Genomic DNA, 23,232 nt, shown 5'->3' with positions numbered 1-23,232 from the left:
GGGCCTGGATTCAAAAGTCCAGCTTTATAGCAACACATTGGCAATGCTGGAGAAATCTTTGGAATTAAAATTAATAAACATTTCTTGGAGGGACAGCAGAAAGTGCAAACATCTCAGACCTGATTCATTGCATGTTCTAAGCTGTGCTTTTCTGTACTCTATGCTATTTGTCCCAGTATTTTGGGTTCTCATTACAAAACCCCAAACTTCACCAAGTTTATCCTCTATGATCACCATATTAGTCATATAATTTTCCTAAAGAAGCATTTTTCCACATCAGGGCACAGAGCCTGAAGTTAGTGCACACAAACGACATGACATAACTTGAACTTGCTGACTTTATTTCCCCTGAAGTGAACAGGAGATAGAACATTGTGTCCAAAGTGAGATGTGTTTGTGGCTCTTTTTTACCTTCTCCTTTCACAGAGTGTAAGAAAATGTAAACAATATTGAGCTTGAACTTCTGAGCCCTCCTAGATGATCAGCGGCCTTGATAATATCCATGGGTACAAGTCATCCATGTGAGGCTCTCAGACTGTGATATAGGCTAATACCTGCGTTGATTCAGTCCGATAAAGAAAAGCATTGTTTGAGGAAGTGGGTCATGTGGATATATAAGTGCTTCGTGGACCCTCGAGAGGATATGCCATGGTTCTGGTCAGAGTACCACTGCAACACAATGGAAAGAACATGTTTTATTCCTAGAGCTATAAAACACACCTAGCTTTGATTTTCTTGTGCTCTAAAATCACAGTTAGTTTCCTAATATGTTTTGGAAGATTCTTTTAAGAACCTTTTAATAAATACAATCATTCGCAGGCAAACACTTGGAGCAAGAGAAAGTAGAGTTCTTATCAATATCCAGTACCATTTATAATCTTCAACTTTAGGTTTTACCTCCTAGAGGGTGAGCTGTTCTAATGGCCAGCATCCTGGGGACTAGAATCAAGAGTCTTGGCTCCCAGAACTGGTACACTGGGTCTGTTACTTTGGTTCTCTAGCATTTTGGTTTTTCATGTGAAAAGTAAAAAACATGGTATTTAATTTTCTCTAGGGATAGTGGGTAGCTCAAAAGTTCCATGAAGCTTTGACCTATAAATCTAATTCTGTCTTAGAAAAACCCACAAAGTAGTATATTACATATAATCATAAATACATTTTGTAGGACTTAAAAAATCACTGTAAAAGAAAAAAAGGGGGATAATATAACTTAAAACTTTATTGTTGGAGAGATTCCAGTAGGATTATTGTCTTCATTGAATAAGGGTGGCAAAGGTTGATGTAATGCTATAAAATTTACTGAGTTGAATTTCTTTTAGGAAGTCACAATAAACAAAGGCCATAAAAACCTCATCTCACTTCTTGTAAATTACATTTTAAAAATACAAACTTCTAGCCAGGCGTTGGTGGCTCACACCTTTAATCCCAGCTCTCGGGAGGCAGAGGCAGGCGGATCTCTGTGAGTTTGAGGCCAGCCTGGTCTCCAGAGCGAGTGCCAGGATAGGCTTCAAAGCTACACAGCGAAACCCTGTCTGGAAAAAACCAAAAAAAAAAAAAAATTACAAACTTCTAAAAGCTGAGGAACTCCCTTCCTGGAGTCCTGTCCAATACAAGCAATTGAGGGAGAAAATATATTTACTGAAGCAGGGGCACCTCAGCTACCAATGGCTGCTCTAACTCTTGGCCTTATTGCCTCCTCGGATCCCATTCCTCATTCTTCTTGAAACCTGGAATGTGTGTGCCAGGCACTGAGCACACACAGATGAACTGATCTCTGGCTGAATGGAAGTGTGGAAATTCACTGAGATTCTGGTAACATTTCACAATTTCTTCTTACTGAATAAGCAGAACCTTTTAGCTGCTCTGTGACTCCTAGGTTCTGGAGGAACTCTGATGTGCCTACACTTAAGCACACAGGACTGCAGAACCATTAACTACCTGAGACATTTAATCTTATAAATGACTTCATTTTATATGATTCGGGTCATTTTATATGACATAGGTGGTTTGGCTTACCTCCAGTCCTTGAAGGGATTCAGAAAAAGTCTGATTCGTTTACTTATATTCTGCCTTTTCTACTCACCAGCTGTGTTTTCAGGTTATACTAAATAAATAACTATATAAGTTTATGCAAGACCCCTTTCTTTTAGCTTGGTGGTCAAAGACCATGAACAAGGGTAAGACAGAATCATGTACCATGGCTTGGAAATCCACTTGTGCGTTAACCAAAGCTTTAGCAATCTGTGCTGAGTTCTGAAAGTGCACATTATCTGCAACAAAGAGAGAGTGAGAGAGAGAGAGAGAGAGTTAAAGTGCTGCTAAATACCAGAAAGCCTAGAGTGACAATGTACTGCCTGGAAATGAACACCAACAATTATCTAGTCATGCATTTGACATTGTCAGCAGTGAGTGATCACGCTTAGATATGGAAATGTCCCTGACTCTTAGGTACTGACCCTGAGCACAGGCATAGGAAGATGCTTAATGTTTCTTAAACAAAGTGATGCTGGCTCAGTATTTTTATGTGTAAGAGTCTTGCTTAAACCTCACCATCTGCTGTTCCGTGGATGAGAAGATAGTCTACATTTCTGAAATATTCTGCTCTTGCCATCACAGTTGAATTCTGGAAAAGAAGAAAAATTAACATTTTAGTTGCTGCAAGTTCTAATAGAAAACTAGCTAAATCATTGTGCAATGGACTTCGCACCAATACTGAAATTATGTATTGCTTTGGTTGATAAATATTTAAGAGTCAGAGCAACACATTTTCATCATCATTTGCATTACTTCCATCTGATTCTTAGCTTGAGAAACTGAAAGTTTATGTGTCATATGTTACATATGAGTGAGACCTTAGGCATAAATGATGCCCGTTCAAGCTGTGTAGGCATTGGGGGTGGGGAGGGAAGATGAGAAAAGGGAGGTTAGGGGGAGGAGGATGGTGGGAGAATAGAATCCCCAAAGAGTAAAAGTTCATTCTAGTGATGCATTCCAGTGAACAAAAGATCTTAATTTTTGCCTGGGGATCTAGAACTGAATCTGCAAAACCCGGAATCACTGTTTTAAAATGACTTAACACATTTGAAATAAATTAGTGACCTAGATACCAGGGTAGATGCTTACTTTATAGTGCTCGAGATTATCTTCCTTTGTTGGGAGGCCCATGAATCGCTCTGTGTAGATAGATGCTGTGAAAATACAGAAGGATGTGTTATTTCCACTTTATACATATCATCTCATGCCTTATGTAACTCCTACATTAGTAATTGTTCCCCAGTTCTCCCATGTGGAGCCCTTGAAGCATGCTCTTGTTTTACTTGATATTATGGTTGTCCTCAATGAAGGTGTCCTTTCTGCAGCTCACCTTACTGAGGCTCGAGAAACAATGCAGACAATTATGGAAACATGAGTATCTGAGCCTTTCCTTTTACAGGCTGCTCTTAAGCTTTTTCAAATGCACTCCATGGGGGAATGTTGAGATGGGAATGGCCTCATTATATTTTAAAACTAAACTGCAAAATCCACCACCTCTGGTCCCTTCACTGGTGTCTGGTTGCATCTGGGATGAAAATGTGTCTCCCAGACTTACTCGACTCAATACCATACACACACATTCAAACACACAAACACATATCTTTCTGAATAAAGAAGGTTCCTTGTACAGCATCGATGTCTCACTTTTACTCCAGCATGGGAAAGGGAATCTAGAAGAATCTATTTTTCATTTTTGCATAATTATTAAAGTTAATTTCAAATAAGCATTCTGCATTGAGGTTAATCATAAAAACAGGCATACACAAGAATGGACATTTCCCAATTCACACACACACACACACACACACACACACACACACACACACACACACACACACACACCACATTTTTCTCTGACTTGTGAAGTAAAGGAGTTGGGCTACACACTGTAGTGTGAAGGTGAATTATTCCTTGGCCCCCAGCCTGACTTTGCAAAAGATATGCTTAAAAGCCACCATTGCTGGAGTTATGTGCCTTCAAAAACAGAGTTAGCTCTGGTGTTAAACATTTGTTTCAACAGGGACTCAGTTTTTTTCTGGGAGAAAATAAGATACACCAGATTTCTGAAGAGTTCTTCCTCTTAAGACCTCAACCACTAAAGGTGGTTATAGCAAGATAATAATGGGTTATATGAACAACCTCGTTTATAGATTATATTTTCTCCAGTGATGCTGGGGTGAACTTTACTGCATAATTTGTTTTCCTAGCAACCTCAAATATAGAGTAATTATGTGTTAAATGTTTTCACGGCAACATTTATGAAATGTTTCCATACCGTAATATTCCCAGCTGGAGACTGGAGCCACTGCTATTCCACATTTGAAAAGACCCGTTCCGGATGCAAGGGCCAGGGATGAAACATAACCTCCGTAGGACTGCAGAGACATTGTTATTGGTCAGTCCCAGATATGTGCTCACAAGTTTCTTTTTGTTTTTAAAATGAAGTTACTAACAATAAAGACTGAGGGGAGATGAGGGTATGCATAGCACAGGTTCAATGCCCACCTTGCACTCTAGCAGCAAGCACCACTAGTAATTTTAGCTCTGCTATATAAGGAAGAAATTAATGTCCTGATCAGACTCCCTGAATACAGGGTAGGCAAAGTTTAAGAGATAAATATAATTACAAAGTTTCTATAAAGACACAAAACTTCTTTTAGTTCTTTCTAACTAGCACTTTGTTAGAAAACAAACAAACACACAAAAAAGCCCAAGCTTCTACTTGAAAGAGATGTATAGAAAAAGGAAATTGTTTGCAAATGCAAATGTAAGATAGTTTCCAAAGTTCACAGAAGTCCTGTGATGCAGAATCTGTAGCTACCTTTTTGCCTCATTCATGAACAGAGCATGGCCGGCGTTTGTGCTGTGTAGTTGCATATGCTCATTTGAGGCATTCTGACACAGTAGCTTAAAAAAAGGAAAATTGTTGGTGTCCCTCAAAACCTTTTATTTCTTCTTACTAATTTCACAAAAGAGTAAAGAAATACTAAAGGAGATGGGAGTAGTTTAGGTCTCAAAGAGTTCTCTCCCCAAGAGATCAGGGGTGGGTGTGTCAGGAACAGTATCCCTCACAGAGAAGTTCCATGTGACTTAGCCAGTTGAGTTTTTTCAAAGATGTAAAGAAATGAATAGGATATAACGAGGGGGTTTAATTTCCTCTTGGAAAGTAAAGCTTGCCTATACAGATAGGCCTGGAAGAAATGCTACTCCTGGGAACATGGACTAAGTAGTCCTCTGGGATATGGACTAAAATCAATGCACTGGAGATTAGAAAGTCATTTCTTGTGCTTTTGTGAGCCTTGATGCAGGGACACCTGTCCACATCACATGGGACCCTGCAACTTTCCCCTGCGGTCATGCAAATCACACCTTCTCCTAATCTGTTAGTATTTACAGAAGGATGGGGGGCCTAAGGGGGCAAGCGGGCCCATTCTTAATCCAAGAGATATAAGTAGTGGAAGCCTAGCTAAGAATCTTGTTGAATTTAACAGTTAAATGAAGAATCCTCTAAGTAGTTTGTGGTTTTATGTTTCCATATTTGGGGAATTTTATTGAGGGCCTTTAGCTGCAAAACACAGAATAAAATAGGCTACTCCAATTATACCATGGCCTCTTTTTTTATTATATTTGGAGAACTAGGTTTTAATAGGGGAAAATATATTTTAAAAGCAGAAGGAACATTTGGATTTTAAAAATCACTTTGGTAAGTGAAATTCTCTATATGATTTGAAATTTCACTTATGAAAATAATTTGCTTTAATTAGTAGGACAGCAAGACTGCTCCTAGATGGAGACGGTTTCCTCCCTCTTTTAATTTCAATTTCAAATGAGAGCAGAGTAAATCTGAGAACTTCATTAAACACCATTGTTTATGATTTTATTGTAAAAGAGTATTTACTAAAAGAATGTGTATGGCCTTCCCTGTCCGTGTTCCAGAGCATAGTATGGTATGACATTGAAATTCCTACTACATATCAAAATCTTCTTGAACATTTGTGTCCAGAACCTTAGATATTATTAATATGTACTAACTGAGGATTAGGTTTTACAGCACCATGTTTAAAAATATTTTTTTCTGTTTTAAGGTAGAATACAAATATTGTTCAGGAATTAGTAATAGCAAAATCATACTGTATCCTCAGCACACAGAGAGAAGTTTATGCTTTAAGTGCCCGGGTGGCATGGAAAAGCTAGTCCTATTGTAGAAATGAAGAGGGGAGAAAAAGCCCACACTGACTTTCTCTGCTCTCTCAGGAGTGGGGGCTCCTCGGCAGAGTGGGTGGCTGCTGTAAGAAAAGAACCCACAGAGCAGATTGGCCAAGAGAATTCTAGAATTGTGTCCTTTGCACTTAGATGGCTTGCCATTTTGTTTAAATGAAGGATGCTTTTAAAATCATTCCTGGAAGGGCACAGAATTTTAAAACAGGGGTATGTATGTTCTTATTTAAGCTGTCATACACATTGGGACTTTTTTCTTCCGACAATAACAATAACTAGCTAACACTTATCTGTCCCAGGAGTTCACTGATATGCTCTTTGAGGTTCCCTACCATCTGTCCATCCTTACCCACCCAGCATCGCCTCCCGAGCCTTTCCTTTCTACCACTTTGTTCCTTGGATCTCTTGTTGTTCTTCAAACTCTGTCTGAGGGTCTGGCCTCAGGACATTTGCAAATGCTGTGACTTTCTGCTTGGATAAGCTCTTTGCCCAGAAAGTGCCTGTCCTCAAGCCTTGTTCTCTATTCTTCAGGTCTTAACTCAAATGTCACTTCCAAAGACATCTACAGTGGTCTTGTTTCGAATCATGCAAGTGTATTGCCCCTTCACTACTCTCTTTTCTTGTTTTATTTTGCATTTTAAAAAAAATCCCTTACCACCGCTCGACATTTTGTATTGTACTTATTTGCCTTTCTTAGTTTCTCCTTCACTATTCTCCAAATTCATGAGTAGATATTTTTGTTTGTTTTGCTTATGGATCTATTCCCAACACTGAAAATCAAGGCCTCATATTCAGGAGGGATCAAGTACATATTTACTGGAAATATGATTCCACTCTATCTCCTGCAATCCACGCAGTGACCACGGGAAGAAACTGTTAATACATTTCATAACGGAGTAGCTGTAACTCAGAGTGAATTTACAATGGCTGTGGCATCAGTATAAAACAGAGTTGGGGGTCAAATCTAAAAGGACTGTCTGTCTCAGCAACCCATGGCATTTCCTGTCTTCCCATACCAGGGCAACTTCTTCGGGCAGAAAAAATACAGTCTAACGTGGTCTCTCATTAGAAGTGTATTCATTCTACATTTGCATCGTCCTCACATAGCAATTCACATTGCTTATAATTAGTCACTGCAAGAGAAAGGAACTAAGATTAAATAATGAACTGATGCTTATTCAACACCACCTGGCTAGGTCTATACTAACAAAGCAAAGCCTCAAAATGTAGCTTCTTCTAATAGTTTGGGCAAATCTCTCCCTGATCCTGAACAGTAAGAATAATTGCTTCATTTTTCATTGAATTCAATGATTTTAACACTATTGATGCTATAGCTTTCTTGAGCAGCGTTGAGCATTTCAATTTCACCCTGTTCTCTGTCGCACATGCCAATAGCCTTTCTCTAGAGTAAAAACCTAAAATGTCTCTAAGTATTGCTAAATGTCCCACAGACAAAATACTTCCCATCAGTAATTACTAAGTGAACAAGCACTTCTTAAACACTATGATGGAAACACAGCAGATATTTAGCAACTGCCTAAAATGAGGGCTATAAATCTTTGGTTATATGATCCAGTTAATGAAAAGTGGTGTTGAAAATGTTTCTTTCTCCTTTAAAAAATCCATATCTTGGAAGAAAATGTAGGATTTGAAGCTTATTTACAAATCAATTATAAATAACATTTGTTGGGTTGGGCATGACCTATTTGACAGGCCACAGAAATACCTACTGTCTCACAGGAAAAGATTCCTTCCTTCCTGATATCAAACATTAACACCTGAGAGGCTATTGTGATCATTTTTAATGTCTTTGTCATTCACATCTCCAGTTTCCAATAGTCTCTGAAATATTAGTCTGTAAGGGAAAAGCCTATGGTCTCTTCTCATCTCCCGCCTCTCTGGCTAACTGCAGGCCTTTGCAATTTGTGCCTAGTGTTAACATTCTAGCCCCTTTCTATCCTCAGACCATCTTCTGTTCTATGACATTATATTTCCAAGACACCAATACAGTGGTATTTATTATTAAGGACAACAGCACTTGTCATAGAGATGTTCATGAAAACATCTGTTTTCACACTGTTTTGTGGAAAGAGAAGGAATAAATAATTGTGGAATAAAATACTTTTGTGTTCAACAAAAAAAATTAACAGTTTTTTTAAACCAGTCTTTAGTGGGGCCTAAACACACTATTCTAAATGAACATCTGTTTTCCAAATGGCTAGACCACAGAATATTTTCCTGAAAAAGAAATCTCTTGATAGGAGTGGGACAAATTTTGGGAGAACATTAAGGTATAGGATTAAATTCAGCTTTAAATTAAATATCAGAGATGCTTGACATGGCTTCATATTTTGCTTAACATTTGAGAAAAGAAATCTGAGAAAAATAAAGATACAATCCATTCTCTTGAGTATCCCAAATACTTTTGGGAAAAATGAGTAGGCTGATAAAGCATGCCAATTTCTATAAGAATACAAACTTACTGCAACCCAAAGGTTGTTGTGTCAAGCTGGATCTTCAGGAATAAGATGTTTTCTATTTTAGAGAGGAAAAGGTGAGTAATGGAAGAAGTGCATGGAAGTGTTTCTAGGAAGTTTATAAAACATAGGAACAGCAAAGCACAACCATTGTTTGGATATTTATAAAATTTGGAAGAAAAAAGATTGAAAAAGTAGCATGAGTGAGGTTGCCAAGGACCTTGCATACAAGGCTATGTATTCTAGAATATCTATATCTATATATCTATATATCTATATCTATATATCTATATATATAGAAATATAAATAACATGTTAAAAGTTGTGCTTCACTGTAACAATGATCTGCTAGGTAATGTGTGCCCTGGTACAATAGAGGAATGACTATTATGGATTTAACAGTCTTCTGATTTGATTTGAGGCTCACTCCACTCTCTAGGCCTGCTCAAGAGAATGCGGCTGAGAAGGTCAAAAGGTGGATTCTGCTTCTGTTGTCTTGCTAAATGGACATGTTATCTGACATCACTTTAAAAATGATATACCCCACAAATTAGCACTGCTCTCCAAGTTTTGTCATGGAAGCTTACTTTTGGAGTGGGCAATAGTTAATGTGGAGATTCTCAAGTCCTGAGAATAAGGACAAGTAAGTGCCATTTAGACCACTTCCTTCAAGGCTCATGGAACACTGTAGACTGGATGAGAAGATGTAAAGAATTTAGAGACCAAAGATGAGGATAAGTTGCTGACATGGATATTGTGTTAATGGACTCAAAGTAACTGTGGTTAACCTGAAAAAAAAATCTGCAAAGGATTGGGTCTATCAACATTTCATGATATATGGAGAGGGGTTCATGAAAACTTACCCTCTGTGGGATGATTGGCAGTTAATAATTACTGGAAGAGAGGAGCCATTTTATTTAGTGGTATAACCACTGAAATATTATCCATAACTCATGGTAATTCAAGCAGGCTCAATTAAAAATAAAACGGTGAGTCAAAAAGCAAAAAGCAAAAAACAAACAAACAAACAAACAAAAACCCCAAAAAGCCCCAAAGGGCATGCAAGTATGAGGTGGGCTTGTTGGGAGGATGGATTTGGAGGAAGATGGTAGGAAATCAGAGAGGGTAATAGAGGGTGGAAATGATCAAAGTTCATTATATAATGTAACACACACACACACACACACACACACACACACACACACACACACACACACACACACACAACTGTAAAAGAATAAAAAACAAAAAACAAACCAAAAGCCTTAGAATGACAACCTTTTAAGCAACATTGGAGTTTGTGAGGCCTAGCCAAAGTTGACAGTTAAGAAACAATTAAATAACTTAATAAACTGTTATTAATCAAAATTAATCTAGCATTGACTAGAATACGTCAGGAAGGCAAATTCTGAGCCTGAGTAGACTCTGTGGTGAAAGGATCTGGAAACTGTTTTTAACAGGCTTTCGGGGGGAAGGGGGAGGAGAACAAGAGAACTGAGACAGGGAGGAATAGAGGAGGGCAAGAAAGGAGATGCCTTGATAGAGGGAGACTGTACAGGTTTGGAGAGAGGTCTGCAACAGGGGAAATGTTAGGGGATCCACAGGGATGACCCCCAACTAAGAATCCAAGCAGTGGTAGAGAAAATGCTATTGATGCCCTTCCCCTATAATGAGATTGGTGTCTACCTTGGTTACCATTTCTAGAGCCTTCATCTAGTAGCTGTTGGAAGCAGAAACAGGCACCCACAGCTAAGCACTGAGCCATACTACTGGAATTCAGTTGTAGAGAGGGAGGAAGGATGAGCAAAGGAGCCAAGATGGGCCTGGAGAGACCTGAAGAAACAGTGCACCTGACCTAGTGAGAGCGTGGAGACCCTAGTCATAAAGCTGGAGAAACAGCATTGGATAGAACCAAGCCCTCTGAATGTGGGTGCCAGCTAGGAGGCCAGAGTAGTCTATGGGACCTCTGACAGTGGAGCCAGTCATCAACCCTAGAGCACAAATAGACTTTGGGAGCCCATTCTCAAGGAGGAATACCGTTGCAGCCCAGATACAACAAGGAGGGCCTGGGCCCTCCCCCAAATGATATGACAGACTTTGAAGGTCCCTGGTGGAGGGCCTCACTGTCCCTGGGGAAGAGTTGGGGGATGGGTTGAGGGGGTTTGTTGGGAACATGGGAGGATAGAAGGGCAAGGGAGTGGGGAGATGGATATGTAAATATGAGTGGTAATTAAAGAATTTAAATAAAAATTATTCATTTGTAAAAACAAAACAAAACAAAAACAAAAATAAGAACAGTCTTTTTGGGTGAAGCTTGTTTGAGAAATGCTGGTTTAGTGACTTTTGAAGAGACTGAAATCAAATAAGGTCATTGGGGAGGGCAATAGCTACTTAGCTATTAAAAGTAGAAAGAAGAATTCACTAATCAACAGAATGTGGGACTCAGGGGGAGGTTAAAGATAGGAGCTTTCTAATTTGGGTGACTCGGTAGATAAAGGTCTTCAATGATGAAGAAGGCTTGTTTTAAGGTTAGTTTGTAGGAAATGACGCTTAAGGCCCATGAAAGTCACCTGAAGGAGAGATGACTGCTAAACAACTGAAATATAAGACTCAGAAGAAAAGTGGAAGCAAATGGCCAACCATCATCATCTTTGAAACCACGGTTTGCTCCAATGACCTACAGAATATTGATGGATGGGTTAAGGCCAAGCTCAGAAACATACTAACATTTCAAGAACTTATAGACTGTGATGATCACAGAGAGACAGAATGCAAAAAGCCACACATAGTCCCCTTCATGTGGCCTAGTATGTCCTTGTTATCTGATGGGCTACTTTTCCTGCCATATCTCAAAGTTTTCTTTATAATTCTTTAGACTTTCAAAGTTTAACATATTCCTAACCAACTTACTCATACTTCTTTGCTTTGTCAAGACCAGGATAAATGTGGTCTTCACATTCTGAAATGCCCATTTACTAAGCTATTTTTTGCCTATCAAAGACCCGGACTCATTTCTGACATCTCTATTAGCTCTCACAACCACAAGTAACAACTTTTCTTTCGGTTGTTTTGTACAATGAGTTATGTCCCTTGATAAACTATTGTTTTTCTACTCTCTTCACCCATATGATGGTCAAAAGTATAACTTATTCATCCTTTTGTCAATAAACAACCTAGCATGAAGGCTGGAGATGTGGCTCTGTTGGTATAGGGCTTGCTTAGCATATGAGAAGACCAAGTTAGATATCTAATACCACATAGAACTGGGAAAAGTAATGCATGTCCATCATCCCAGCACTTGGGAGATGGAGTCAGGAAGATCAGAAACTCCAGGTCATTCTTAGATATTTAGGTAGTTGAAAGTTAAGCTGAGATTCATGAGACTATGTCTGAAAAAATTAAAATAAATTGCCTAGCACAATATTTAATTAAGATATAATGATAATTTACAAGGATGAAGGGATGGATGAGTCAGAGATCAGACATATGGGTTAATAAGAATGGACATGTCCAAAGCTTGAAGAACTGATACAAAAGAAGCATAGTAGTATGTCCTTTTGCACATGTTTCCTCTAGCTGATTGGGATCTACTCTGGCATGGCAGGCAGTGGCAATCCCCTCATTGTCTTCTTCTTTCAAACATGCTCTTCAAGTCTGCTTCATGACCACTGCCACGTGAGAGAGTAAGCAGTGCAGGAAGACTAATGCACTATTTCTTTCGATGGCATTTACACAATCTGACATGGGACAAGTCTCTTATGGAAGGATTCTGGCTGACATGAATGATGGGTGATGCGTGGGTTTTCAATCATCCTACATAGAAGAGTCTCTACCAAACCAATATATAACCATATTCTATAAATGAAATGAAAAGTTCCAGCTTATAGATACTCAGAGTCCCACAGCAAAATCAAAGCATAGCTCTAAGCAAAATGTTAATACACATTATTTGCTTAAAATGAGACTGTGTCCAAGAATTACTTTAGGAATTTCACAAAATTGGATAGTAGGGAAGGTCTTATCTGAAATATTCCCCTATAAAATATTTCACTTTTTTTCTATGCATTTGAATCCCACTCTATTTAGATACCTAACATTTGATGGTTTTAAGAAGGACCAAATGGCTTGAAATAACAACTTTCTCCAAATTCCTAACAGACCTTCATCTGGTCACTGAGCTGGGAGTTGAGCTGGATTCTGCAAATTCCTTTCAATGTTGTGTTTCATTCCCTCCATCTTGTACAGTCCCATTTCAGCAAAAACAGCCAAGAAAAACAACCCAAGCACAACCGGCTGCAAATTGACTTTCAAATGTACAAATTCAGACCAAAAAGTGAAGCAGAGACACTTCTTTGGAGGGTAATTATAATTTATAATGGGCAAACCTAAACTCTCTTCAGTATTTCTCTAGAGTGGACAGTGACTTCACCACCCACAATAGATAACTTTTGCCACTTATTTTTGTGTTTATTTTCAATAAATAACATCAGTCCTTAAACGTGGGGGAGTGTCATCTCTATGAGCAATAGCTAGGTAGTCAAAGAATGCTTCTCTTCAAATTAGCAGAAGTTCACATTGGGTCTACTAGAAGAATCCAGTTGTCCCCCGAAGTGGAAAATACCTAACAGCCCTGGTAGGACTACCCTCTACTAAGCAATTTCTACACTGAAAGTTCCTATAATTTCAAACCTTAGCTCAGCTTTTCATTAAAATGAAATATAAAACATACAATAAATATTAAACCCAAAATCAGAAAGGCAATCTTTGATAGGCATAGTTCAGTTCAGTACGCTATAATTTAGCACCAAAAAAATAAGTAAAAATCTGTCAATTATGAGTTCATTTGTTATACAAAGAAGAAACTGAATTAAAGACAGGAACAAACATTTAAAAGCACCACTTCAGAGCTGATATTATCCAAATTGACTGTTTCTATTGACAGATTAAATTATGTTGCAACACTGACATTTCATGAGAAACCTTCAAAGCAAACACTTCAGAAAACGAGGATTACCAAACTGAGTAACAGGCAGGAACTTATAAAGCAACTCACCCATCCCCATATGGCTATTCTTTTTTCATCAATGAAACCCATTTCTATGAATTTTCTAAAGTGAAAGAAACAAATTTTTAGAATTTTAATTGTGTACACATGACATTTACTTCATTACACAAGCATATTTAATCCAAAGATTTAATAGAAACGCTTCATTTCTTTGTTTAAACACGTGCATAATAAGGCTGCATTTACAAATAATTAAAATAATATTATCATGTTCCCTGCAAAGAATAAAAGAATCATCTTAGGCTCTCTTCTTCATCTGTAGTGATTCTAGTGCCCTCAGGCCCAGTGAGACCTGTTATCAAAGCCTGTCCTCAGATAGCCTCATTAGATCACAATGGCTCCACTAAGGTAACACCAAGTTTTCAAATCCTTGGGTCTTGGAAAAGATTTCTGTTTTATTGCTGATTAGTTTTTATTAAATTTGTATCCCCTTGTTTACTTAGTGTTTGATGACCACCATTTTTATTTTAAGCCCCACTCAGAGAAAAAATCGATCTTCTTGCCATTCATAAACAGGAACCCCCAATTTACCATGGTAAGGACAATTACGTGTATCCTTTAAAATGTTGAAATGATTTGCCTGGCTCCATCATATTTCCAAAACCTTTTGAAAATATTCTTTTCCTTGGGAATAATGGACTATAACAAAAAACGACCTTGAAAAGTCCCAAGAACCTCTAGACAATACAAAACAATGTATGCCGGTCACTTGTACCTCGATTCTCCAGTATTCCAGGGAAAATGAGACTTATTTGGGGGAATGGGTTGATAAAGTCTCAAGGAAACTTGAGAGAGGAAACAGAGAGAGGAAGCAAGAGAGAAAGGTGTGATGGGAGTGGGCGGGGTCTAGAGAACACCACAGTAAGCAGGTGGAAGGGAGGTAACCAAGGTGAGGCAGCCCCAGAAAATACTGCGGTGTGGCCTTTGGTTTCTATTCAATTCACCAGTTGTTAGTTGAATAATGACGTTTCTCCTTTTTTTTGTTGTTGTGCTGGGGACTGAACCTAGGTTTTTAGGTATACTATGCTAGCACTCTACCTCTGAGCCCTTTTGGTCAGCTCCATAGAGTTACTTGAAGAGATTTTATAGCAACCATTTCTCTGATTACATCGACTCAGCATGCACGTTTCTGACGCATTGAGGAGTTGGGCAAATGCCCGGGACAAACAGATGGGAAGAGGCCCCGTTAGTCACAGCTTACCCGACACGAATTCTGAAGGACACTGGGTGTACAGGGAAGATACGGAGTAGCGAATGGAAAATTGCTACCTGTGTGGAAGCTGATCAAGGGAAAGTGAATATGCAAAAATGTGTGGTCCTTCAGCCATTCTCCTACAAATTTCGAAATCCAAATGAGGGATGAGAAGGTATACTTTCTTTCTTTTTCTTTTTTTTTCTTTTTTTGTCTCGCTACTCGTGTTGGAAGACTGTCCTGAGCCATAAAATCGCTCATGATTTTATGATCTCCCAGAAGCTAACAATCATACTGCCTTACATCTGGGGCACAAAGCAAATAACAGGTGATGTACACGGGGCCAGGAAATTCTTATCCGCGCCCTTCCTAGGTGTATTCCGAAAGGATGACATTTACAGGAAATGATAGTGTAGTGCTTAACATGGAAATGAAACATTAACACTTAATGTGGCAGGACTAGGTTAAAGGTTAGCTAGATAATACGAGCCCTTTGAGATCAACAAGGCTCAATAAATTTCACTTCCAAAATCTGAAAAGCTTCCTGGAAAGTTATCAGAAAGAATTGATAATACAGTTTAATCAACACAGTAGTAGTAACAAAAGAATAAGATGCTTCTCTCATCTTAGAGATTGAACTAAACTCGAATTTTTTTCCACATTAAAATGATTCTCTGCTAAGGTTGTCTTGAGTCCTAATGAACAATTGCACTGTTTGAGAAATTTTCTTTTGACACTATCTGTGTGATAATATAAATTTTTCTCATGTAATTTTCACCATTAACTCTTAAATTGCACAAAATTAGAACCATGAGAATATAAACAATGCCGAATAGACTGCAAATATGTGGAGCTGATTTTCTTTTATGTGTGGTTATATGATTTTCTTTTATGTGTGGTTTTCCAAGGAGCCTAGAGAACTCACGTTGCTTTTTCACCAGTGCGTGTGAACTCACAACCATCTGTCTCCTTAGAAGCATCCTCATGCATAGACAAGCTATTAGGTTGTATTGGTCTGTTCTTCCTCTATTTTCCACTTTGTTTAAATTTATTAGCTTGACTTGACTAGTATTTACTTCTGTTTCAAACACACATGCGTGCTTTTCTGTTCATATGTATAAAGTTCACCTATATCAAATTTTATAAGAGACTCAAGGAAAACAATTTCATTGCTGGGGTGATTTTGCAGTGACAGCCTAGAGCTTAAAAAACCCTTTTCCTTGGGTCAGGTGTTTGATGTGTAATTCCTAAAACACTTCTTAGAGAGACAGGGAGGTGAATCATTCACAGATTCATAAGTATTCTTTCCTTTTTAGCTTTTCCTTTTTTAGGGATTGGGTTCAAGGCCTCTTTCACATGTTCAAGGAACAGAGATTTCAAACAAAGCCAAGGCCAGGCCTGGAATTCTCTCTACTGTTGCATGTGTTGCCTGAATGGGGCACGTAGCCACTCTGTTCACTGTGGAGCTTGCTAAAAGTTCTGTCTGCAAGTAGTGCTGTCCCCTTAGAGCATAGGTTGTTTATCCACATTACCCAATTATAAACGCATTTAAAGCAAGGGCTGTGAGTTGTGCCATTTTGTACAGAATGTAGTATGGAGGCATGTATTAAAATTGAGATGCCCTTGTTAAGAGCATATGGGTGGCTGTGTGCTTGCCCTGCATCAGGAAGGCTTTCTCTAGATTCCATTCTAGAAAAAAAAAAAATCAGGGAAGATAATGGCCACCAGTTTCTACCTCTGGCACAGCTACGATTAAGTACCAAAGACAAGTTGGTATTAATGCAAAATTGATAGAAGGGAAAATATGTGACTCTGTCTTCTCTATATTGAATGCTAGGAATAACAATTTTCATTAAGATCCTTGCATGGGCTTAAGACTATGTTTCAAATTCTTTCAATAGAGGAAATTAAGAATTCATTTCTTGCTGAGTACTGTATTTGTGATGATAAATCAGTGCCGTGACATATTTTGTTTTTGGTGGACTGCATGATTATGATTACTTTAAACCACAGACAAAACAAACATCTTTCTAGGCCTATCAACCTTAGGAAATACTTGAAGAAACAATGACTTGTAATTTTTATCTCCATGCTTTTGGGAAGTCTTTGGTTTATATTTTCTTGGTGTTTTGCATAGTTTTAAGTATTAACAGACAAGACCCAAGATGTACCTTTCACCAAACACCTGAAAAATTAAAATTAGAAGGCTGACAAATATGTTCATACTTTTGACAGGGCACATCAAAGCCTGATAAATCTAAGCTGAGGATTTAGCTCAGCGGGTGATTGCTTAATACTTACAAGGTCCTGGGCTTGGCTTCCAATACTGCAAAAACTAAAACAAACATACAAAAGCAAAATATCAAGTTCTCTGCTACCCCAGTGGAGTTCGATTTGAACCATTTCTCCACTGGACAAAGTTCTTCCAAATAAATTAATAGTAACAAATTAAAAGTCCGGCTCAGTGAGAATCATGCAGTCTCCAAGAAGTGAGGGGTTAATTATAGATTTTGATGTTGTTTAACAATTTAATCATTAATTTACTATATTTGATCACAATTGACTGCTTTTACTGAATACATTTTGTCTGTGCATAAATGACTATTCACTGAATGGAAGAAACATTGCAATACATGAGTCATGATTGCCTTCCTATTCTTAAAATTAGCTCTATATGAATCTAAACTTTTCTGCCTTGATTAGCATCAGAAATGCAAAAAAGTGCTGTCTAGGCCTATATCCTTGCTGTTAAATATAATCTCTTTTGTATATGTTGACCAATATTGCTAATAACAATAAGGGGATAAAAGAAATTTTCCATTGAATATTCTAAATAGCCTTTCCTTGTGAAGCCATAAGTGTTTGGCCATAAATTCTTGCATGTACAAAGTCATCTGCATCTATGAATGCAACAAATCAACTAGCCCAGCTTCACCTACTCACGCTGTAGCAATCGGAGTCCAGGGAAACCCTGTAGAGTCCTCAGTGTAGTAGCAGTTTTACCGACAACATTCTTTTAGGTTCAAGAAAGATGATGGGATTATAAACTGTGGTTAGAAATACAGCTGGGGAGAAGAAATTAGATCTGCCTTCCTTCTGAATGTTTTCATAATATTACTTCTGTTATACAAAAAACAGGGGCTTTTGGTCAAATGAAAATTGGCATATGCCTTCATGCTAGCATAGTAAAAATCGACAGAGAGTTTAATCACAAATGAACTCCCAATATCTAGGACATGTAGTGTGATGGAAATCTGAACCATCTCTAAAGAGTAGGACTGACAATGGTTGAATGCATTCATGTATTTGATTTACTGAAGATTATTGCTGAAGTTATATAACATTTTTCTTTTCACTTTTCCAAACATGAGCCATAGTAATAATAATAAAAGTGTATTGGAATGCCTCATATCTACCCAGCATTTTTCTACACTTATATTAGCCCTTTTCCATGAACAAATTTGTCCCGTATTTGCCCCAAAAGATCCCTTTATAACTAATAATAATTTTTTTCCAAGTCAGGAAACTAGGCTAAAAAAGAACGCAGTCATTAGGAGTTGAAAACATGATTAGGAGAATACTTAGTGGTAGGTCACAACGGCCACGTTCAGGGGCCCCATTAGGAACCACAGTAGTGATTGTGCTACATTTGTTGTGTGTGGACAATTTGATGGGAAGGTGCTCACCTGACAGCTGTGATCTGGTCCTCAACTTCATACACACCCAGCTTTCTGTACACCGCATACAGGAATTTGTCACCTTGGAAAGCAGTGCCTCGACCATCCACCAAGGCAACGACTATCCCCTCCTTACTTGCAAGGTAAGTTATCCAATGAACAGCAAATACAGGCTTTACACTCTGGCTGCAGGGACCACCATACCTAAAGGAAAATAAAAAATCATCTCTGAATTCTTTATAAAATCCAGTTTCCTGCAGCAGCCTAGCACTGACTTTGGCAATTCCCAGATTAATTATGGGATGAAAGTTCTGATATCAGTGGCATTAGAGCTGGCTGTAAATCAAGAGGAGACCAGGCTTCCCCAGAGGTTTGCTACAAGGAAGTTGTTTTGGGACACAGCCTCTCCTATTCCCCAAAACGGATACATCTAGGGTTGGCATTTCAAGGAATATGTGTGGGTTTTTCGTCATTTCTGCCACCTGCCACTTGCTAAAAGCAGACATAAGATATACTAAAAAAAATGCATGGTGTTTTAAGCAAATTGTGTGTAGGTCAGCACTGATTTTGGGTGTGATTCCACTAAATGTATTCCATTCCTTTATTTCATTTCTAACTCAATTACATAAGATGTTAAGATGATTTACACTATTTTTTTTGGCTGCAGTTTCTCTATCTCAAAGGTATTCTGACACATTCGGCAATTTGCCATCCCAGGGAAATTCAACACAACAAATGCAAGCAAGTCCATCTCAAATCTCAAAACTCCCTCGATCTATTTTAAATAACCATATTTTATTTACTCGGATTAGTTGGGGGAATATATAAAAACAGCATCAATAGGAACTGTTACCAAGGAGAATGGTTCATTCTATTTTTCATAAACGTGTATTTCACCCAACATATTTCCAGTAAATAGTTTGTACACTGAGGAAAACATTACGTACACTTGGATCAACAAAGGGTACTTTTTTGATCTGTCAAACTGAGGAGGAAGAATCATCTTGTACCACAAAGCTTCGAAAACAGAAAGAGAGAATGATTATTTTATCACATGTATGCTATCATTTATATTCTTTAACAATACACATCATGAAAGCACCCATAGCAAGTTAAATCATTAAGAATTAAGAATACATTTTAAATTGACTTTATTACATATTTCAGGTTTAGTTTGCAAATGACTATAAATCTCAAAACACTTTTTAATCCTAGAATCATATATTCTAAAATTCAAATGAGATAACCTCAACACTGACATTTTAGTGTTGAGAGGTAGCTATGAAGAAGGAGGTGATCAACTGTATATATAATCATAATACTATGTTTAACAAAGCTAAATATTGTTTCAGAAATGTTATTTTAAATGAGAGCTTATGTCACATGGGTTGGACTATAACATTTACTGAGTAAATTTTTTTAAGTGAGAGAAGTGTTCCCTTTTACATCTACACTTGAGAAATCTTTTAAAGATCTTACTAATTTCACTGTCTTCAAGCTTCTTAATTTCCTCTGTAGGCAGCTGGATATTTCTCAGAGCATTTTCCAATTCTTTGTTTTCTTCCAATATTTGTATTTCTTTAAAAAATATAATGTTCATCATTAGTTAATCCTATATACATAAACAATTTCTTTAAATTCCTTCAGCTTGTATGGATGTCACTGAAGTGACCAACGTTCTTTAACATGCCTCCTATTGGCAGTCATACTGCAATTAGTGCATATGTCAGTGTCTGAGGATATCACAATTCTACCAGTGTCCTTCAGTGATCCTTAATCCCTAGCATTTCCAATATTTCTCTGGGCAGTGGTGGCGCACACCTTTCATTCCAGCAGAGGCAGGCAAATCTTTGTGAGTTGGAGGCCAGCCTGGTCTACAGATCGAGTTCCAGGACAACTCGGAACAGACAGAGAAATGCTTCTCAAAAAATGAACCAACCAAACAAAGACAAACAAACCAAAAACCCATTTCCAGTATTTGACCAGAAACATAAAAGCAACAATGCTAATTTGAACATGTTTTCTCATATCCAACTGTACTTTTTCAATTTGAAGCCATGTGTCTGAGCAAGGGATTAAAAATTGACTAAAAGAAGGAAATAGAATAACCAGATCATTGACCCATTAGGTGAAATGGTGTTAATAACTGTAAACCTAATGTATTCAGTATGAGGAGTTAAACATTGTTTCTGAGATTTTTTATATTTGCATATAAATCTTTTTCTGATATATTTGATTACCATAGAAATATCTCTTTTTTGATAACAAATACTGTGTAGATGATTCTTTCAAACTCTTTTTCCAAAAATTGTCACATATCTTCCTCAAAGAACAATACACAATATTGTTCTGTCTCATACCTGAAAAACAATCTAAAAACTATTGTTTATAATCAGGAGTGGTGGATCCTGCCTGTAGTTTCAGTGTTTGGGAGGGTCAAACAGAAGTATCTCTGTGAGTTCAAGACCAGCTTGGTTCATGGAGCAGTGAGCTTGAGGTTAGTCTGGCCAAAGACCCTCCCTCAGAACAAAACAAAAGCTGTTAATAATGAGCCAAGTTATATTCCACACTTTAACGTTTCAAACTGAATAAGTCAGTTGATACATGTAAATAGGTTTATATTAAGGAAGCTTTAAAAATAGGTTTTAATTTGATACTAGGATCTTCATAAGAAAAAATAGTCTATCATACGATGTGAATAATTATATTATTTTTAATGTGAAAGGGAGAGTAGATAACTTGTGAAATATGGTAATAGCTACAAGATTTTTATTTATACTCATTTTTGAAAAGTGGTCACCAAAGATAGTGAACTGGAGACACAACTTCTCTGTTTGCCAAACCCCTTCCTGTATAGGTCTCTTGTTTTCATATGCTCATGGCATTTTGCGCCAACACATGTTATATTTAGTCTTAGCACACATAGAAATGCTTTGAATGTGATTTATATAAAAGACATAATAAGGTCACATTAGCTTTGGGTAACCAATCAGAAAAGAAATACTTGTGACATACTAACAGTTAAAACTCACAAAAATTAAATGCACAAATCTAAGTGAATCCAGCTCCTCCTTTCCCTCATGTGGAATCTGTATGTGGAGTTCTCCTGAAAGAAGTAAACCCCATATAAGGCAAGGGTATAAAATGGGTAATGCACTAATTGATTACTATTTCTGTTATCTGACCACAGGTACTGGAAATAGGTGTTATCATATTGTATGATTTTTAACTTTATTGGCATTCTGTTGTTCATTATTGAGCCTTTAAATTAAGTTAATTAAGTGTCAGGTTTAATTGAATAGCTAACCAATACTCCTGTAGTTAGAGTGGTATTCTTATGAATAGTGAACAAGTTGTTCTACTATTTAAGACACAAATAGGATTTTCTAGGCTATGGTAAAATGTGAGCGGTGACATGTAGACTTCTCTATTGGGGCTGTGCATTACCAGCCATCAGTTTGTAAGGGGCAGTACAGTCTGGACCATATCTTTCTTCCCTTCACTTATCCTTGTATACTTACTATTCATCCAGCCTACTGAGGGTCTTGTGTCAGATATGGAATACTTCCTCCATATGTTTGTAGATACTTTTATTATGACGAAACTGAACTGATTTTTAAAAGTGATAGATTGTATATTTGATATTTGTCATATAAAAATGCTGGTTTTCATATTAATTAAATTTTGTGAAGAATCTGTGGGAAAGCTGTGAGGTCATTCAGTTACTTAGTTTAATGAGAACCTGCAATGCCCAAAGCAACTAACTTCAAATGGATCCTCAATGTTAAGTGTCATGTCTTCTGGGTTTCCATAGTATCTGACTCAAATATAATCTGCTGTTTTCAAATTTCTTTCATCTTTGAAAGGAAAATGAAGCCCATTGGTTTCCCTAAGGCTTTCAAATCTTTATCAAACTACCAGCAAACTCTTCTCTCTCTCTCTCTCTCTCTCTCTCTCTCTCTCTCTCTCTCTCTCTCTTTTACCACAACAAGAGATTAATCTCTTTATGTATTTCTGGACTCCACCCTTCCCGATTTCTCAGCAACTTTCTGATTTTATTTCTCAGGTCTTGTATGGTGCAGGCTATGTATACATAGCTAGTCTGAAACTTCTGATTCTCTCTCTCTCTCTCTCTCTCTCTCTCTCTCTCTCTCTCTCTCTCTCTCTCTCCTAAAAGTATCAACCTCCTTTGTATTCAAGAATCTTGGATTTAATGAATGCCATTAGGAACCATTTTCTACCTAAGGTAACCCAGACCAGGGCTCTCCCTCTATGCTTTAACATTTCTTGCATTTCCTTTTTCGTAGCCCTACATTTCATTTTCTCACTGTTGCAAGCTCCTACATTTGCATCACCCACTAATCTCAAATTCCTTGAGGGCAGGAATAATGGCCAATCTGGTGTCCATCATTTCAGAGAAATAGTACCTAGTATAATGTAAGACCTACTTCAGTAAGTCCTCAATATTTGCCAAACAAAGGTGGCTGGTATGAAATGGATAGTGGGTTGAAAAAAAATACTAAAATGTAGTGTGCAGAATCTGCTATAAAATAGCAGTTAGATGGACTG

General features: G+C 37.6%; 1 protein-coding gene across 1 annotated transcript in view; it reads right to left on the bottom strand.

The window, feature by feature from the left end:
- Window positions 1-320: 320 nt before the first annotated feature.
- Fap (fibroblast activation protein alpha) overlaps window positions 321-23,232 on the bottom strand; it is a 75,886-nt gene continuing 52,974 nt past the window's right edge. Inside the window, exons 19-27 of the mRNA XM_027420318.2 lie at window positions 20,143-20,241; window positions 19,611-19,680; window positions 18,673-18,867; window positions 13,783-13,837; window positions 4,310-4,409; window positions 3,124-3,188; window positions 2,551-2,623; window positions 2,197-2,270; window positions 321-669 (exon numbers count right to left, since the gene is read on the bottom strand). Coding sequence (XP_027276119.1) covers window positions 565-669; window positions 2,197-2,270; window positions 2,551-2,623; window positions 3,124-3,188; window positions 4,310-4,409; window positions 13,783-13,837; window positions 18,673-18,867; window positions 19,611-19,680; window positions 20,143-20,241 — 836 coding nt within the window. The 3' untranslated portion in view covers window positions 321-564. The remainder of the gene's footprint in view (window positions 670-2,196; window positions 2,271-2,550; window positions 2,624-3,123; window positions 3,189-4,309; window positions 4,410-13,782; window positions 13,838-18,672; window positions 18,868-19,610; window positions 19,681-20,142; window positions 20,242-23,232) is intronic.

This window comes from Cricetulus griseus, chromosome 6 (assembly GCF_003668045.3).
Source record: "Cricetulus griseus strain 17A/GY chromosome 6, alternate assembly CriGri-PICRH-1.0, whole genome shotgun sequence".
NCBI lineage: Eukaryota > Metazoa > Chordata > Mammalia > Rodentia > Cricetidae > Cricetulus > Cricetulus griseus.
This window is presented reverse-complemented; position numbering and strand designations above follow the sequence as displayed.